Source organism: Felis catus, chromosome D1, assembly GCF_018350175.1.
Source record: "Felis catus isolate Fca126 chromosome D1, F.catus_Fca126_mat1.0, whole genome shotgun sequence".
NCBI classification, from domain to species: domain Eukaryota; kingdom Metazoa; phylum Chordata; class Mammalia; order Carnivora; family Felidae; genus Felis; species Felis catus.
Window position 1 is genome coordinate 63,346,933 of NC_058377.1, and position 18,150 is coordinate 63,365,082.

The 18,150-nt window shown below is 43.2% G+C and overlaps 1 protein-coding gene across 30 annotated transcripts in view; it reads left to right on the top strand.

The window, feature by feature from the left end:
* The first annotated feature begins 13,956 nt into the window (after positions 1 to 13,956).
* DNHD1 (dynein heavy chain domain 1) overlaps positions 13,957 to 18,150 on the top strand; it is a 98,802-nt gene continuing 94,608 nt past the window's right edge. For all 30 annotated transcript variants that reach the window (XM_045038861.1, XM_045038866.1, XM_045038865.1 and 27 more), the window contains exons 1-2: positions 13,957 to 14,096; positions 14,367 to 15,201. In XM_045038861.1, the coding sequence (XP_044894796.1) occupies positions 14,033 to 14,096; positions 14,367 to 15,201 (899 nt within the window). In that variant the 5' untranslated portion in view covers positions 13,957 to 14,032. The remainder of the gene's footprint in view (positions 14,097 to 14,366; positions 15,202 to 18,150) is intronic.

Genomic DNA, 18,150 nt, shown 5'->3' on the forward strand with positions numbered 1-18,150 from the left:
AGCCCTGGCAGTGGAGAAATTGCCTTCTATGTGTAGAAGATTCCCCGGCGCCTGGTTAAAGCAAGGTCTGTGGGTACAATTTTAATGTTGGTAATAGCAACAGGAAGCTGGTTCCTGCCCAAATGACAGAGAAAATGAGAGCTCTTTCTAGCTGTCCTTCACTTAAGTCTGTCTGACTTAAATGGCTCATTTGTGAGCCAGGTATGCATTCATTCATAACTATTTTTTCATGGACTCTATCTTTCTTTCAAGAAGAAATTCTGCTAAATTTAGGGAAAAGAGGAGATCTCTAAGGACAACAGATCAAGAAATCACAGGGCTTCTAGGGACTGCCTCTTGGGAAGTCAGTAGTCCCAGAACAGAGATGAAACCTATATGAATTTTGGGGTGTTGTGGAACTTCAACCATTTCCCCAAGTTGTTACTTTTTTACTATTTTCCCTCTTCCCCAGGATAAGCAGTACAGCGTTTAAATAGAGAAGGTCTGTGTGCTTGTCTTCAGGAGCTGTCAGAAAGGGGAAACTTGAGGGACCGTATTCTGCAATACAGCCAGATCTGAGGGAGAGAACCCAAGGGAGAAGTAGATGATGGTAGTTATGGGGGGCAAAGGGGATAATGCAAATCTTTGGGACCTCTTTAATGTTACCTGCATGTCTATAATCTAATTCCAGCTCTTCTATCCTCTATCCCACATTGTTTCCACTGTCTCTGTTCTGTTATTTCCATGTTGAGCTTCTCCATTTTTCCCTCATTATTGCCCTCCTTGTGGAATTTATTCTGTATTCACCAACCTGAATGGCCTATCACTCTGTCACCACATTTTCTTGCCTCCTCTGTGTCCTTGTTGTATCATTCCACTGTTTTATCTTTTCTGGTCCTCTATTCAGACTGCTAGAGAAAAACACGGCTGTGTAATGCATGCCACTAAATATTCAAGGTTTCCAACCTCAGCCAAGCCCTCACTACCAACAGGCAATCAATCCTTTCTCAGTTCATGGTGTGTTTCATCTCTCTCTTTTTTTTTTAAAAGAAAAAAATTTTTCTTTTTTAATTTTTTTTTCGAGGTTTATTTATTTTTGGGACAGAGAGAGACAGAGCATGAACGGGGGAGGGGCAGAGAGAGAGGGAGACACAGAATCGGAAACAGGCTCCAGGCTCCGAGCCATCAGCCCAGAGCCTGACGCGGGGCTCGAACTCACAGACCGCGAGATTGTGACCTGGCTGAAGTCGGACGCTTAACCGACTGCACCACCCAGGCGCCCCTAAAGAAATTTTTTAATGTTTATTTATTCTTGTGAGAGAGAGAGACACGGAGCAGAGTGAGAGACGGACGCAGAATCCAAAGCAAGCCTCAGGCTCTGAGGGTCAGCACAGGGCCCCATGTGGGGCTTGAACTCACAAGCCATGAAGTCATGATCTGAGCTGAAGTTGGAGGCTTAACCGACTGAGCCACCCAGGTGCCCTTCATCTCCTATAATTACCATGGCAATTATTTTACACCTTCACTGTTCTCATCCCCCACTTCACCCTCAACTACCCCCATCAGGTGACCATGTTCTATTTTTTACAGAGGAAATGGAAGCTCTTAGACATTGGCTCCCACAATAATTAAACTCTTTATAACCATGCACAAAAGAGACATTTTTCTCCCCTGTGTGGATCAGGAAGTTGAAATTCTTTAGTAGCAGACCCTATTTTAAAATATAGACCTAACTTTTTTTTTTTTTTTTTTAATGTTTGTTTATATTTGAGAGCACAAGTTGGGAAGGGGCAGAGAGACAGGGAGAGAATCCCAAGCAGGCTCTGTGCTGTCGGTGCAGAGCCTGATGTGGGACTCAAACTCTCAAACCATGAGATCATGACCTGAGCCAAGATCAAGAGTCAGATGTTTAACCGACTGATCCACCCAGGTGCCCCTAGATCTGACTTTAAAATCCATGTTCTTTTTACTACACCAGGCTGCCTCAAAATATCCATTAAATCACCCAATTCATATGGGTTCTGATACTGATATGTCTTAATCTTTATAGCGAAACTACAAGTAAGAGGTATTATTCCCATTTAATGGATGAAGAAGCAAGAATCCAGAATGTACCAGAACCCCATCTTATACATAATTACTTCTTGAGAAAAGTGGCTCCAAACAGCTTTTTGCCTCTTTAGCTGCTATACTTTGAACAGAAGGTTTTGTTAGGAATGTAGAAGTTGCTGACCAGGAACTTCCCTACTGAGTGGCTTCATGTCTACTCAATAGAATTCTGTCCTCGAAAAGTACAAGTGCAGGTGAAACCACTTGTAAATGTAACATTTCCAAGATGGGGGGAATGGGGACCTAGAATATTTTGCTGCTGCTGAGAGGACTCTTCCGCATGGATGTTCGTGTGTATCCTTGCGCCAGTAAATTTCCATTGTGAATTGTCTGGGTTTCCATGCCACATAACTTCTGCTTGCTGGACAAGGACCAGGAACAAAATCTGTCTGGCTCTAAAGGCTTTGAACTTGCAGAGGCTTATCTTTGCTTGTTCATCTGTACCCAACCTGTCCCTAGGCATGGGGAAAAACAGGTATCTCAATCTAATCCATCATTTAATCTCTAACTTTTTAACCTCTTCTTTCCTCTCTGTTTATAAATATGTTCAGTACTTGGAAGAAGAATCCTACTCCTGTTATCCCTGTTATCCATCTGCTCTAGTCACGTCTCCTTCCGGTCTTGCCATAAAGTGATAGCCATTGGCATAACGAAAACAATGTGATGTTTCAAGCACAACACAAGAATAAGTGTTAAAGCTTTATCCCTTATATGTACATACTGGAGATAGCGTTCATGTTCTTGCCATTGTAGCTTTAGAACTTGTTTGCAAATTCTGATTCCTTGGAACCTATTCAGCTATACTACAGTTTCTCATTACTGTCCTTAGTAACCACCACTCTCCTATTTTCCTCTAAATAGCTAGCCCTTGGTCTTCCTATCAATCCCTTGATACTTTAATATTACATGGACAGTCCGTTCAATATTTTGGCTGCTTGAACCAGTCAAGTTCCTTGACCCAGTCTCCAATAATTTTCACTCTATCTTAGCCACCCACTCCCTTAGTTATGTCCTGGCCGTTGTCATTACCCCAAACTGCTCCATCTTTAAAACACAATTACCAGCATCTTATTCACTGACTGTATTCCTTCCACTTTATTGATCTATTTCTCTACTATTATTCTTTGATTTCACTGGAGCATTCAAGCCATTGATTCTACCTTCTCTCCACTAACACCTTCTGTCTTTCTGTTCCTGTCCAGCTTAAATTCCAGTCACTCTCTTGGAACAGACTAAATTTCTCTGTCATCTCTGTTGGAATCCAATAAAATAAGACATTTGTCTGCCTGCATTTGGACAGCTAAAAGCCCAAGGAAATCACCACATAGCAGATTTACATCACAATGAGTTCATGATTACCAGCGTCAACTGGGGTCTCAGCCCCTATAATCCCACTAGATTTTTTCTAGTCTCTCCCTGCAATGACTGTTTCAAACCAATATTCTTAAACCTCTTATTACCCTCACCATTCTCTCAAGTTTTCTACAGGTAACATTTTTTTAATTCATAGGTAAAAGTAGAAGCTATCAGTTGGGAGCTCCCACAAAATCTCAACAAAACTTGGTCACCCACCTACATCTGCATCATTCTCTTTCCCTCCTGTGTAAACAGAGCAAGCATGCCTCTTCAGGCCAATGCCTATTCCTGCCCTGAATCCTAGTCCTTCCTTCTTTGGGAATCTCTGACATCGGTTTTCCTATTTTATTACATTCTCACCATTGTTTAAACATGCTAAAGACTTCCTGTAGTAACAGGCAAACCACCCTACCTTATTTCTCCTTCAGTTACCATCCTATTTTTTCCCCCACTCTATAGCTTCTCAAAAACAGTTGGATACTTCGGCGCTCTCCATTCCCATTCATCCACCCACTCTGTTTTGACTTCTACAACCTTTATATTGAAATCCTTCTTAATGAGGTTACCCTGGCTCACCAAGTGACTTTCATATCTCTGAATTCAGTGATGATTTCCCAGTCCTCAGTTTACTTCACTTCTCAATAGCATCTGGTAGTATTGACTAGTTCCTCATCATTAGCAGTCTTTTGTTGGTGTCTGTGATTCCAGTCGTGGTTCTGCTACTTTCACTGCAGCTTCATAGCCTCCTTTGAGGCTCACCTGTCTCTGGCCTTTACATCTAAAGATTTCTCTAGGGCCTGTTCTTTCTCAGACATTTTTCTAGAATTGTTTCCTCCCTACTCCGAGCTTCAATTACTGATGACTCCCAGATCTCTCATCTGAGTTACTTGATTGACATCCCCACTTAGGTGTCTTAAAAACATCCCCACCTCAACATATTTTCCTCATCAATTTTCATCTTATACCTAGCTAGTACTTCTCCAGTTGCAGAAGATAGGAACCTCACTCATCCCCTTATTCAGTTGCCAAATCCCATCAGTTTGCATTTTACATTTCTAAATAGCCCTTGATTCTGTCTGCTTCTCCCTGTCTTCACAATCTTCCACCAAGGTTACTGCAATTGCTACTTTACCTCATGTCCACTTTTGCATCCCTCCAATCTGTTCTCCATTCATAGGTCAGAGAACACAAACTGATACTTAAAACCTTGCAATAGCTTCCCATTCTTCTTAGGATAAAACATATTCTACATGTGACCTGTGAGGCCTTGTATGATCCAGCCCTTGCCCACCTCAGCTTTATTTTATTGGCTGTCAAACATTGGACTGTCAGCACTGTTTGTTGAATTGAACCACACCTCACTTGTTCCCTCTCTGTGCTCTAACCATGTTGCCTTCTCAGTTCTAACCTGTCATGTGCTATTCAATCTCAGGGCCTTTGCACCTGCTATCTCCTGGCTTGCAGTGCTTTCCCCCTTACTTTACGTAGTTAACTTTTATTCATTCTTGAGTATTTAGTTTACATGCTGTTTCTTCAGATAACTCTTCCTAGACTCCAGCTCCCATATTTGCTCTTGTTTTTTGCATGTAACACTTCTAACAGTTGGTAATTAATTATATGCCTCATGAGGTCACAGTCCCATGTCTGTATTGCTCACCATTGTATCCTTATCACATAATATGGCACATAATATGTGCCTGGCAAATATTGAATGAACATCTTTCAAGTTCCTCCCAGCTCAGTTTACTATTTACATATCAAGAGAAAGGCTTTATATGAGAAGAGACAGAAATGAATCTTCATTGAACTTTTGATCTTTTGCCAATGATTTGGAGGTGTTTTTCATTCAAAATTTCACTGGTTGGTATCTTCTACCCTTAATATTCACAGATGAGTCAACACCTGAAAGCCTCCATCTGGAGTGAATCAGTCATTCTAGTTTTCACTCACTTTCTAAGTATTGTAGTTCTGCTTAAATATTTCTTGAACCCTTTCTTTTCTCTCCATCTCCTTTGTCACTACCTTAGTCAAACTTTCATCAGCTCTTCTAAAGATTACAGCAGCAATCACCTAGCAGCTTCTTTCTTGAGCCTGGACTGCTTTGATTAGCATTTAGCTAAGGTATACATAACAGACTGAAAATGACGGTGACTTACAAACTTTTATTCTTTCAAGTAAAAATCTAGTCCAAAACTGGTGTGGCATCACACTCAACTGAGAACCGATACTCGTCAGATTTCTGCTTATTGTATCAGTGTATCAGTGTACAATCTGCTTATTGTATCAGTGTATTGTGGTATGACCCTCAACTTTGTGACCCAAGATGGAGTTTTACTTATCACATAAACATTCCAAGGGTCAGAATGGAGGAGGGGGTGGGTGAAGAGGCATGCCCCCCTCCCTTTAAGGACACATCCTAAAAGTTGCACATCAGAAATTTGTCATGTGGTCAGACCTTGTCACAAGGGAAGCTGGGAGATGTCACTTTATTCTTACTCATCATTTTTTTACCCAGTTAAAAAATGGGAGCTCTGTTACTAACAAAGAAGAGACTGGCTATTAGAAGATACCCACCGATCTGTTTTCCACACTAGTCAAGAGTGATTCTTGCAAAATATAAATTTAACAATGGTCCTCATCCACTTAATGCCTTCCATGACCTTCAGCCTCTTTAGCTTCATAACTGAGGCTTTCTTGGGTGATCAGGTTTCAGGTGATCTCTCTGCCTCATCTCCAACCCCCTTTTCTCAGTTTTTGATTTTCTCACCCTTGGTTATAAAAGGATCAATTTATTTGTGGTGCTGAGATACATCATGCCAATTCTGGACTCTTTCCTTTTCTGAGTGTGCCCCACTTGCATTCATATATTCAGTAATTCACAAATATCTGAGTGACTGCGTTTTCCAGCACTGTTAAGCCCTGTAGATACAGAGGTGAATAAAAGAGGCAATCTTTGTTCTCTTGGGACTTAACACAGGTATGGTGAAGTTCAATATAGAATGAGTAATCACAACTGTGGTGCATGTTACAAAGAAGAAATATGCGTTGTAATGGGAACATACAGTGGTAGGAACTTGTGTGGGGGATGAAAGAGAGCTTCCCAGAGCAGTGATTTAGAAGCTGAGATCTGAAGGATGAGTTAGAATTAATCAAGCAAAAGACAGGGAGAAGGGCTACCCTCCTTTCCTTCATGTCTTTGCTTAGAATAAGGAGAGGCAGAGAGAGAGAGAGAGAGAGAGACAGAACCCAAAGTAGGCTCCAGGCTCTGAGCTGTCACCACAAAGCCCGACGTGGGGCTCAAAATCACAAACCAAGAGATCATGACCTGAGCTGAAGTTGGCTGCTTAACCGACTGAGCCACCCAAGTGCCCCTCTGATAACATTTAAAACTGCAACGCAGTACAGCCACTCTGGAAAACAGTATGGAGCCTCCTCAAAAAGTTAAAAATAGAACTACCCTATGATCCAGCAATTGCATTACTAGATATTTACCCCAAGATACAAAAAAAAAAAAAAAAAACAGATTTGAAGGGGTATATGCACCCCAGTGTTTATAGCAGTAGTATCCACAATAGCCAAACTATGGAAAGAGCCCAAATGTCCATTGATGAAGAAAAAATGGTTATATATATATATGTATGTATATATATATATATATATATATATATATATATATATATATATAACTCAGCCATCAAAAGGAATGAAATCTTGCCACTTGCAACGATGTGGATGGAGCTAGAGCGTATTATACTAAGTGAAATAAGTCCGTCAGAGAAAGACAAATACCATATGATTTCACTCATATTAGAATTTAAGAAACAAAACAGATGAACTTATGGGAAGGGGGGAAAAAGGAGAGGGAAACCAACCATAAGAGACTCTTTACCATGGAGAATAAACTGAGGGTTGATGGAGGGAGGTGGGTCAGGATGGGTTAAATAGGTAATGGGTATTAAGGAGGACACTTGTGATGAGCACTGGGTGTTATATGTAAGTGATGACTAAATTCTACTCCTGAAAACAATACAAAATACATACATACATACATATATACATTGCAACCCATCCTCTCCCTAGACATTCCTGATTCTCTTTATTCTCTGTTTTTCCATGGCATTATCATTTCTCACATACTATGTAGTTTACTCATTTTGTTCTTTGTTTTTAATTCTGGATCAAGATTTTATAAAATTTGGTCATATATTACCGTGATTATACAAAATTGTTTATATTGGCATTGTCTCCTGCAGTGGTTTACATTACTGTTTCCCCCCCCCCCCCCCCCGGAAGACTATTTTGGACTGTTATCACACATAAACAGGACATAGTGTGGACTTTTGGAATAGGCTTGTTTTATCATCTAAACAGAAACTAGGTTAGGATAGAAACAATTGTAGGGCTTTCGCATGTAATTCTCTTCCTTCAGATTCAAAGTATTATTTTCATTCCCAAGACTAGTGATATAAATTCTCTAAATGTGATCCTACTGGAGAGGGTGAAGATTAAGATCAATAATATTCCTATGGAAATTGAGAGTTTTAAATCATACCCTATGTATTGACCAGTCCTGTGGCTTACAATTATATTGTGCCTAAGTTCTATTTATTTTTATTTTTACCTTTTGGTTCCCTTCACCCATTGGTGAAATGGGTAAGGGGGCTCATTTTGTTTATTATTACTTGTATCTCCCACTAGAATTTACGTTCTATAAATTCATAAATTAGGAATTTTGTCAATGCTATTGCTTTGTATGCTGATGTAACCAAAGACCTAAAATAGTGCCTAAAACAATTGGTGCTCAATAACTATTTGCTGAGTAAGTGAAGGCAAGAAAGAGAGTCCCAGAGCAAAGGTCTAGAGCTTGGCTTTAGAGAAAGGAGGAGCATCTCATTGGTAACAGGAAGGATGGAGGATGGATAAAGCAGATCTAAGTAGTTTTTTAATTTGGTACTGGGAGATTGAGAGAGTTTATTTTATTTTTTAAATATTCTTTTTAATATACTTTTTAAACATTTATTTATTTTGAGAGAGAGAGAGCATGTGCGAGGAAGGGAGGGGCAGAGAGAGAGGAGAGGGAATCCCATCTGTATCAGCGCAGAGCTCAGTGTGGGGCTCGATCCCACAAACCATGAGATCATGAACCTGAGGTGAAATCAAGAGTCAGATGCTTGACCAACTGAGCCACCCAAGTGCCCTAAGAGAGTTTCTTTTAAATATCATGTGTGATAGTTTTTATGTATCAACTTGGCTAGGTTACAGTGCCCAGTTATTTAATCAAATACTAATTTAGGTATTGCTGTGAAGGTATTTGATAGATGTGGTTAACATCTGTAATTAGTTGACTTTAAATGACAGAAACTACTCTTAATGAAGGTGGGCTTCATTCAATCAGTTGAAGACCACAGGAGCAAAACAGATTTCTCAAGGAATTCTGCCTCAAGACTGCAGCATTGGGGTGACTGGGTGGCTCAGTCCGTTAAGTGTCTGACTCTTGGTTTCGGCTCAGGTCATGATCTTGCAGTTTGTGCATTTGAGCCCTGGATCAGGCTCTGCAACTGGTACTGGTGTACCAGGCTGCACAAGGTAGTGTGCAGCCTGCTTGGGATTTTCAATCTCCCTCTGTCTGCCCCTCCCCTGCTCATGCTGTCTCTGCCTCTTTCAAAATAATAAATAAGTAAACAAACAAACAAACTTAAAAAAACAAAACAAAACAAAAAGACCACAGCATTAATTCCTGCCTGAGTTTCCAGCATACTGACCTATCTTATAGATTTTGAACTTGCCAGCCCCCACAATCATGTGAGCCAATTCTTTAAAATAAATCTATCTAGGGACACGCCTGGGTGACTTAGTGAGTTAAGCATCTGACTTCAGCTTAGGTCGTGATCTCAGGGTTAGTGAGTTCGAGCCTTGCTTTAGGTGAGCATGAGCCCCACTTCAGGTAAAAAAAAAAAAAAAAAAATTAGCCCTGCTTCAGGTGAGTCCCTCTTCTCTCATTCTCTCTCTCTCTCCTTGTGGGATTCTCTCTTTCTCCCCTCCCTCTCTTTCTGCCCCTCACTTATGCCCTCTCTCTCTAAAATAAAATAAAATAAATCTATCTACCTACCTACTTACCTATATATGTGTGTGTGTGTGTGTGTGTGTGTGTGTGTGTGTGTGTGTGTGTATCCTATTGTTTCTGTTTCTCTGAAGAACTCTGAAACAGCATCTAATTTTTTGTTTAATAGGAGATGAAGTTATCATTGGAGAGTGAAACAAGAAAATGGAAGATGAAAGAGTACAAGTTTGAAATAGAATTTTCACAGAATGGAAGAGTAGACTGACAGAAAAACTATAATTCAATTTTTAGGCAGTGTTGAGGGCTCAGTAGAGGCCACTGAACATGATTTTCTTCTGTCCTTGTCTGTCTGGAAAACCATTGTTTTAGGGCCATGAATTTCAAGGCCTGCTGTGACTCTGGGACTCTTCTTTGCCCTTTCCAGGAAGAACTGCTGCCCTCACTGAACACTATTATGTCTTGTCCACCTTTACCTAAACAGCACTTGGTAGAGTGCCACAAACAACAAAAACACATAGCTTCACTGAGCTTTATTCTAGGCATTTTACGTACATTAACTCATTTAATCCTCATAGCAACCCTGTTAGGTAAATGCTGTTATTACCTTCATTTTATTTAAAAAAATTTTTTTGATGGGGTGCCTGGGTGGCTCAGTTGGTTAAGTGTCTGACTTTGGCTCAGATCATGATCTCTCATGAGTTTGAGCCCCATGTTAGATTCTGTGCTGACAGCTCGGAGCCTGGGGCCTGCTTCGGATTCTGTATCTCCCTCTCTCTCTCCCCCTTGCCCATTCACACTCTGTCTCTCTCTCTCTCTCAAAAATAAACATTAAAAAAATTTTTTTTAATTGAAATGGAGGCAAAATACCGTACAACTAGTGAGTGGTACAGTCAGGTTTTCGATCCAGACAGTCTGACTCCAGAGGTGATCCCCTTTCTCATCAATGAAGACTGCTATACATTTATGCATTTGTTCCATAAATATTTTCTGATCACCTACTCATGGTGCCAGCACCAGGGAATGGGGATGCACAGAGAGCAATCAAGCCACCACGGAACTTATGTTTCTGGTCAAGGGAAATAGGCAGTAAGCAAATAAGTATTTACATGAGATGGGACTAAGTGCTGTGGAGAAAAATAATGCAGGGTAGAAAGGGTAAGGAAGGTAGGAACAGTGTTGTTATTTTATGCTGGATAGTCAAAGAACTCATTGATAAGGTCTCTGAACAGACTTGAAATGAGGGAATAAGCCTTGGGGACATCTGGAAGAGTGCTCCTTGTGGTATAAGCCTCTCATTGTCCCTCAGTATCCATTGTCTCCTTCTTTCTTTACTAATTGACTCTTGACTTTTATCTGGGCACATGGTCACTGGAAATAAAGATCAGATTTTACAGCTTTCCTTGCAGCTAGGTGTGCCCATGTGTTTGAGTGATGTGTGCATTGCCAGATTGTGCCCTTAAAAGTAAAGGTGTGCCCCCTACTTGGGTGCCTGGGTGGCTCAGTCTGTTAAGTGTCCAACTCTTGATTTTTGGCTCAGGTCACTATCTCACAGTTCATAAGATTGAGCCCTGCATTAGGCTCTGCACTGACATTGTGGGGCCTGCTTGCAATTCTCCCTCTTTCTCACTGCCCCTCCCTTACTTGCTCTCTCTCTCTCTCTCTCTCTCTCTCTCACTCTCAAAATAAATAAACATGAAAAAATATATAAAAAAAAGTAAGGGTGTGGCTTCTAATTTTTCCTCCACGGACTGTGATGGGACCTAGCAGCATGGTGGTGAACTCTCTTGGACATGGAAGACAAGGACCACCTTCTTGGAGAAAGTAGAACAACTGAAAGGCTGTCACGTTAGCCCTCAAGTATTTATACTTGGGCAGTTATGTAAGAGGGAAAAAAAACTTCCATATGGTTTAAACCACTGTATTTTGGGGTCCTTTTGTTGTTGTAACATATGTGGCTGGCAGAATTTTAAGATGGTCCTGAATTTCCCACTCCCTGTGTGCATATCCTACATCATCGCTAGGACTATGAATATGACAGCTTATATGGCAGACTTGACTGTAAGAAAGCAATATTATCTGGGTGGGTCTGACCTAACCACATGGACTTTTTAAAAGCAGGGAGATTTCTCTGGCTGGATTCAGAAAGATTCCAAGCTTGCAAAGAGTTTGAGACATGGTTGCTGGCCTGAAGGTGGATGAATCACATGGCAATGAAGGAAGGTGGCCTCTAGGACCTGAATATGGTCCCCAACTGATGGCCAGAAAGGAAATTGGGACCTAGTCTTACAACTGTGAGGATCTGAATCCTGCCAGCAAGAATGAGCTTGGAAAAGAATTTTCCCCCAGAGCTTTCAGATGAGAACTCAGCCCAGCCCACTCTTAGATTTCAGGTTTCTGATACTCTGAGCAAAGAACCCAGCCAAGCCATGCTAAACATGGATCTGCAGAACTACAAGGTACTAAACGGGTATTTGTTTCTAAGCTACTTAGGTTGTGGTAATTTGTTACACAGGCACAGAACACTTGTATGAAACCTTGTATGTCTCCTAATAGATACACAAGCAGAGTAATTGATACATAGGCTCTGAGATGGGAGCATTCTCGGTGTAATCCAAGCACAGCTCAAGTGGAGTGGATGAGGAGAGAGAATAGGAGAGAAGGAGAGATAGTAGGTGGCTGATCACATAGCAACTTGTAGGCCATGTAGGACTTTGGCTTTCACCAGAGGGAATGAGATGATAGGGCATTAGTTTTAAGCAGAGGAGTGACAAGAGCTGCCCTTTGAAAAGGGTCACTGGCTGCTCTGAAAAGAACAGATTGTGGGGACAAGGGTCGAAGGAGGGAGTCCAGTTAGAAGGCTATGGAATAATCCAGGTGAGAAGTGATAGTGACACAGACTAAGGTTGTGACACTTAAGGTGGTGAGGAATTGTTGGATTCTGGATAGATTTTGAAGCTATAGCCAACAGAATTTGCCAAAGGATTCAACATGGGAGGTAGGCTGAGGTGGGAAGAGAGGGATGGAAAGAGAAATCTAAGGTGATTTCAAGGTATTGACCCAAGCAACTGGAAAAATGGACTTGTCATTTTGGGGGAGGCGGTGAAAGGAGTAGGTTTCTTTTGCCACCGGGAGGGAGGTGGTAGTTAGAAGTCTGGTTTGGACATTTTAAGATTTTAAGTTTGTGTTATTTATCAGATATCCAAGTAGAGCCATTAAGGAGGCAGATGGACGTACAAATCTGGATTGCAGGGCAGAGGTGGGACTGTGTCATATGCTGAATTTTCTTTCTTTCTTTCTCTTTCTCTTTCTTTCTTTCTTTCTTTCTTTCTTTCTTTCTTTCTTTCTTTCTTTCTTTCTTTCTTTCTTTCTTTCTTTCTTTTCCTTTTCCTTCCTTCCTTCCTTCCTTCCTTCCTTCCTTCCTTCCTTCCTTCCTTCCTTCCTTCCTTCTTCTTTCCTTAAATCATTCAGACCTTCCCACCCCCCATTTTGGACTTCTTATGATCAAGGATTTTGTCTTATTAGGGGTTTGCTTGTGGGGGAGGTGGTAAGGTAGGGTTGGTGGATATGTGGATGGGGTGCAGGTAGGGTCCCAAAGACATAACTTGCTGGTACTTGGTGCCAGCTAAGACGTTCAGTGAATGCATAAATAGGCACAGGGATCATACTTTCCCACGACGCCCTCACGGTTGCTACTTCCCCAAATCACCGTGTCATTTCTTTTTCAGACCCAGCCAGACCGATCACCTATTCTCAAAGCGTGTGGGCAGCCAGCAGGTTTGGTCTGGGCCGCAGTGCTTCAGCTTCCCTGTCCTCGCCCTAGCCCCTCGCCCTGCCCTTGTGCGACCCCGGACCAGCACGGATGCTGACTCCTCCCCTTTCCGGTTTCTGAGGGTTCCGGAATTCTGGGGTGAAGGCTCGGGCCTTAAGGGACCCTGTAACGGTTCTAACAGCTGGGAGGGGATGGAGCTGCGGGTGAGTATCCAGCTTATAATCCTCTTCCCTTTGCCCTCAGACCTCCCTTGCCACTGCCCCAGGAAGTTCCCCTCCTCCCACACTCCCAGGGACCCCCTGGCCCTCCCCCTCTTCTTCTTCCCTTCTCTCTCTCCTTCCTTTTCCTCCTCCTATTCCTCTTCCTCTTCCCCTTCCTCCTTCTCCTCCTCCTCCTTCCAGCTTGGTCCTTTGCCACTTTTTCCTCTCTACACTCCCCCAACCTCATCTGAACCATGTAGTTCTCTGTGCTTTCTGTTCCCAAGAGCCCCCTCAGCCCATGTTCAGACAGGACTGGGGCTTTGTTGCCACAGAGTGACCACCTGTTCCTCCCTTCAGGCCATCCCTGGGCTCCACTCCCAGTGACGTTCCTTGCTGTTACCAAAGTTCTCTGAGTGAGCCCTTTCCAAGTGTGCATCAGTTTGTGCAAGTGATCACTCCTCCATGTGCCAGTCTCTCTGTATGGGCAGCTGTGAGTAGAGTGAGCCTGTGCTTGGGACCCAAGTCTTGGTTCACCAGTTTCTCCAACAGGCAGTTGGGATGAAACCTTACCAGCACATCAGTCTCTCTTCCCTTCCATTGCCTCCTGTACCCCTTACACCAGGTGAGGGGGACTGTGTCCTGGGTGGTGGGAAGGAACTCTTGTGCAGAGAGGGCCCCTGCCTTTGTCTTGGGCCTGCTTCTTACCAGAGTCATTGGGGAAACTGTTGTCCTCTGCTGTTCTGGCTCTGCCCTGCAGCTGCCCTGCAGCTCCATCCATTTCCCTGTCCTAAGTCCCTCCCCTCCCCTGTCCCCCAGCCCCTTAGACCCTGACATTCCTAGCCCAGAACCTAAGGCCCCTTCTCTCACCCCTGTTCTGGGCTGGGCCAAACAGGTGAGACCCAGCAGCCAGGAGCCTGGAACTGGCAGTCAGAACCTGAACAGTGGGCAAGGTCAGTTCGACAGCAGCTGAATGCCCAGCTCCTCTTGGTCTCGGAGCCAAAGGCGGACTTGTCTCCTGAAGAGGCATCACCTGAAGCCCTTGAATCTCAGCACTCCGTCTGTGTTCCAGACACGAAAGAGCAGCTCCAGGACCGTCAGAGGACACAGAGACAGTCCCCAAAGGCAGTGAGCCAGTCAGAGCAGCCCACAGCGCTGGAGCTCCTGGTAGCTGAGCTCCAAACTCTGTTCTCAGCTGTCCTGCGGGATGGCAGCCCTGCAGCTTGGCACTACCTGCATGCGGTGCTGCGTCTGCTGCCTCCATATCGTGTGCTGCTTGTTGGTCACCTTGATTTGCTGCCCTTCCTGGAGCAGCTGTCCCACTGGGCACCCTGGGTCCAATCCCAGCTCCAGCTGGACCTGCTAGATGCCATAGAGCAGGCCTTTCCCCCAGACACCTCTTTGTTAGAGAGTGCCTCACATATTGAGTGCTGTTCCCAGAAGCAGAAGTTCCGTCACAGGCCCCCACACCCAGTCTGCCCTTTTGTGCAGGCCCGCTGGGGTGGGCAGCACGTGGGGGAGGAGTTGGCTACATCGCTGCGACCACTGACACTGCCAGAGCTACAGCGCAGCCTGGGTATTGTTGGTGCCCAGGTGGCCCTGAAAGAGACCTGGTGGCTAGATGGCCTTAGCCTCCTGCCCTTGGCACTGGCCACAGACATCCCCGTACGGTATGAAAGCAGGGACACTGATGATGCAGAGGAGGAGCCTGTTGGAAGAAAAGAGACTAAGTAAGTGAGGGACCCAGAGTGGGGCTTTGAGCAGAGGGGAAAAAGAAGAAACTTAACGGGTGCCTCCAGCATCACTTCGAAGTCTAGGGCCAGCTCCCTATTGATTTTAGGCATTAGCCTGAACCCCAAGCTATGCTGGTTGCAGCTGTTTCTTTCTCCCTTTTTGTCTGCAAATAAACCGAGTGTTCTAACTGTTAATCCCCTTCAGGCAATGCAGAAATTCATGAAAATCAAAAGTCAGCTATAAGGAAGCCAAGGCATCAGAAAACAGCTTGAGTTTCCACAGTTTCCAGATCTTTCTCAGATGGTGCTAGAAGCTTCTTTAGTTCTTTTTCTCACTCTTTCATAATCCCTGACCCTCTCCTCTGGGCCTGCCTAGGGCTGGGTGCTGGATGTTGTGTACAGGTTCTTCCCTCAGGACGCTCCTAGGTGAATGCTTGTCTGAGGGACCTTCCCACACATTTGTGTGTGAGCTAAGCCAGCCCCAAAGCACATTAGAGTTGGCAGCTCAGGCAAATGCGACATTCATTCTGACCTTTTCAGAGCCTTCTTCCTGCCCTGCCAGTGTGGGTATCCTGGCCCCTTGAGTGCCAATTGTTTCCCCCAGTCGGGCTCTCATTGCTCCTTTCAAGATTTCAGAGTGTCTACAGAGACCTCCTCTTCTCAGAGTTCTTTAACACTAGTCTTAGAATTCCCCCCCCCCCCCATCCTCTGGCCTGATTTTCTTCTTCTTTTTTTTTTTAATCCTAAAATTATTTATTTATTTATTTATTTTTTTAATATGAAGTTTATTGTCAAATTAGTTTCCATACAACACCCAGTGCTCCTCCCAACAGGTGCCCTCCTCAATGCCCCTCACCCACCCTCCCCTCCCGCCCACCCCCATCAACCCTCAGTTTATTCTCAGTTTTTAAGAGTCTCTTATGGTTTGGCTCCCTCCCTCTCTAACTTTTTTTTTTCCTTCCCCTCCCCCATGGTCTTCTGTTAAGTTTCTCAGGATCCACATAAGAGTGAAAACATATGGTATCTGTCTTTCTCTGTATGACTTATGTCACTTAGCATAACACTCTCCAGTTCCATCCACGTTGCTACAAAAGGCCATATTTCATTCTTTCTCATTGCCAAGTAGTATTCCATTGTGCATATAAACCACAATTGCTTTATCCATTCATCAGTTGATGGACATTTAGGCTCTTTCCATAATTTGGCTATTGTTGAAAGTGCTGCTATAAACATTGGGGTACAAGTGCCCCTCTTCATCAGCACTCCTGTATCCCTTGGGTAAATTCCTAGCAGTGCTATTGCTGGGTCATAGGGTAGATCTATTTTTAATTTTTTTGAGGAACCTCCACGCTGTTTTCCAGAGCGGCTGCACCGCTCCCACCAACAGTTTGCCTTCCCACCAACAGTTCAAGAGGGTTCCCGTTTCTCCACATCCTCTCCAGCATCTATAGTCTCCTGATTTGTTCATTTTAGCCACTCTGACTGGTGTGAGGTGGTATCTGAGTGTGGTTTTGATTTGTATTTCCCTGATGAGGAGTGACATTGAGTATCTTTTCATGTGCCTGTTGGCCATCTGGATGTCTTCAGAGAACTGTCTATTCATGTTTTCTGCCCATTTCTTCACTGTATTATTTGTTTTTCGGGTGTGGAGTTTGGTGAGTTCTTTATAGATTTTGGATACTAGTCTGGCCTGATTTTCTAAGTGCTTTGCAACTTGTCTAGTACACATTCACTGGGAAGAAGGGTAGCTTTACCTTTAATCTGGATTGGCTTCCTCAGTTTTTGCTCTAAGTTTATGGCTGGGTCAAATTTTTTCCTAAAATCTTAAAGCTGTAATGGTGGACAGATAGGTAGGCTCCTGGGGCTCTGATAGAAGGGGACAGTGCTGACAATTCATATCTTCAAGATCCCCAGCAGATCCTTTCTTTTTCCAAGACCTGCCCTGTGCCCTGAATATGTTTCCTGGGAGTATATAACTAAAGTGAGAATGGACTGAGATGTTGGAAAGGGGTCAAGTTCTTTGCTTTTCTCTTTGGACCTGGTAATAAGTCTCTGAGGCCTAGCTAATGTGGCTTAGCTTGCATGAAGTTCTCCAGGTCTGTTCCTCCAGACATCCATTCATTCAATAAGTATCACTGGAGACCCAGTACGTATTAGGAACTGCTAGATGCTGGAGATACAGACATGAACAAGACACACTCATTCTCTTTCTTTGGGGTTTTACAGTTCAGTTGGGGGAATAATATTAAATAAGTTGATGCCAATAAAATATAATTTCAAATTGTGATAAGTGCTATATAATAAAGAGAACATCGCCTTTCCCCTGGCTGCTCCTGTGTGTGTGTGTATGTGTACGGGTGCGTGTGTGTGTACATGTAGGGGAAAGCACATCAGAGGCACTTTGGTTTAGATTGAAGTTATTAACAAAATATCTTGCAGGTTATGAGATGAAATAAGAGGAGAGTTTCAAGGAGGGGGAAGCAGTTAGTATTAAATGCTACTGAAGCAAGTAAGAAAAATCTGAAAAATGTTCATTGGTTTTAGTAACGAGGAGGTTGGTGAGAGTGATTTATTTCAGGCAGTTTTGTGAAGGGGAAGCCAGATTTTAGTGCATTCAGGAGCAAACGGGAGATAAGGAAGTAGAAATCACATTTTACTATTCTTTCATGAAGGTTGGCTTGAAAGGGAGAGAGAGATAATGGGACACTGGTGTCTGGATAGGCCTCCTAAAAAAAATAAGATAGATGTTCATAGCCCTTACGACAATGCTTGAGAAGTGGGTGTTCAATATTTTTTTGCACAGTGCATGAATAAATATAGGCTAACAATAAGAAAAGAAAGAGATTGAAAATATAGCATGAAGAGAGGATAAAGGATCCACTTCACAAATGGAGGAATTAGTCTTACAGAGAAGAAAGGGCATTGCTTCCTCTCAAGTTGATTAGG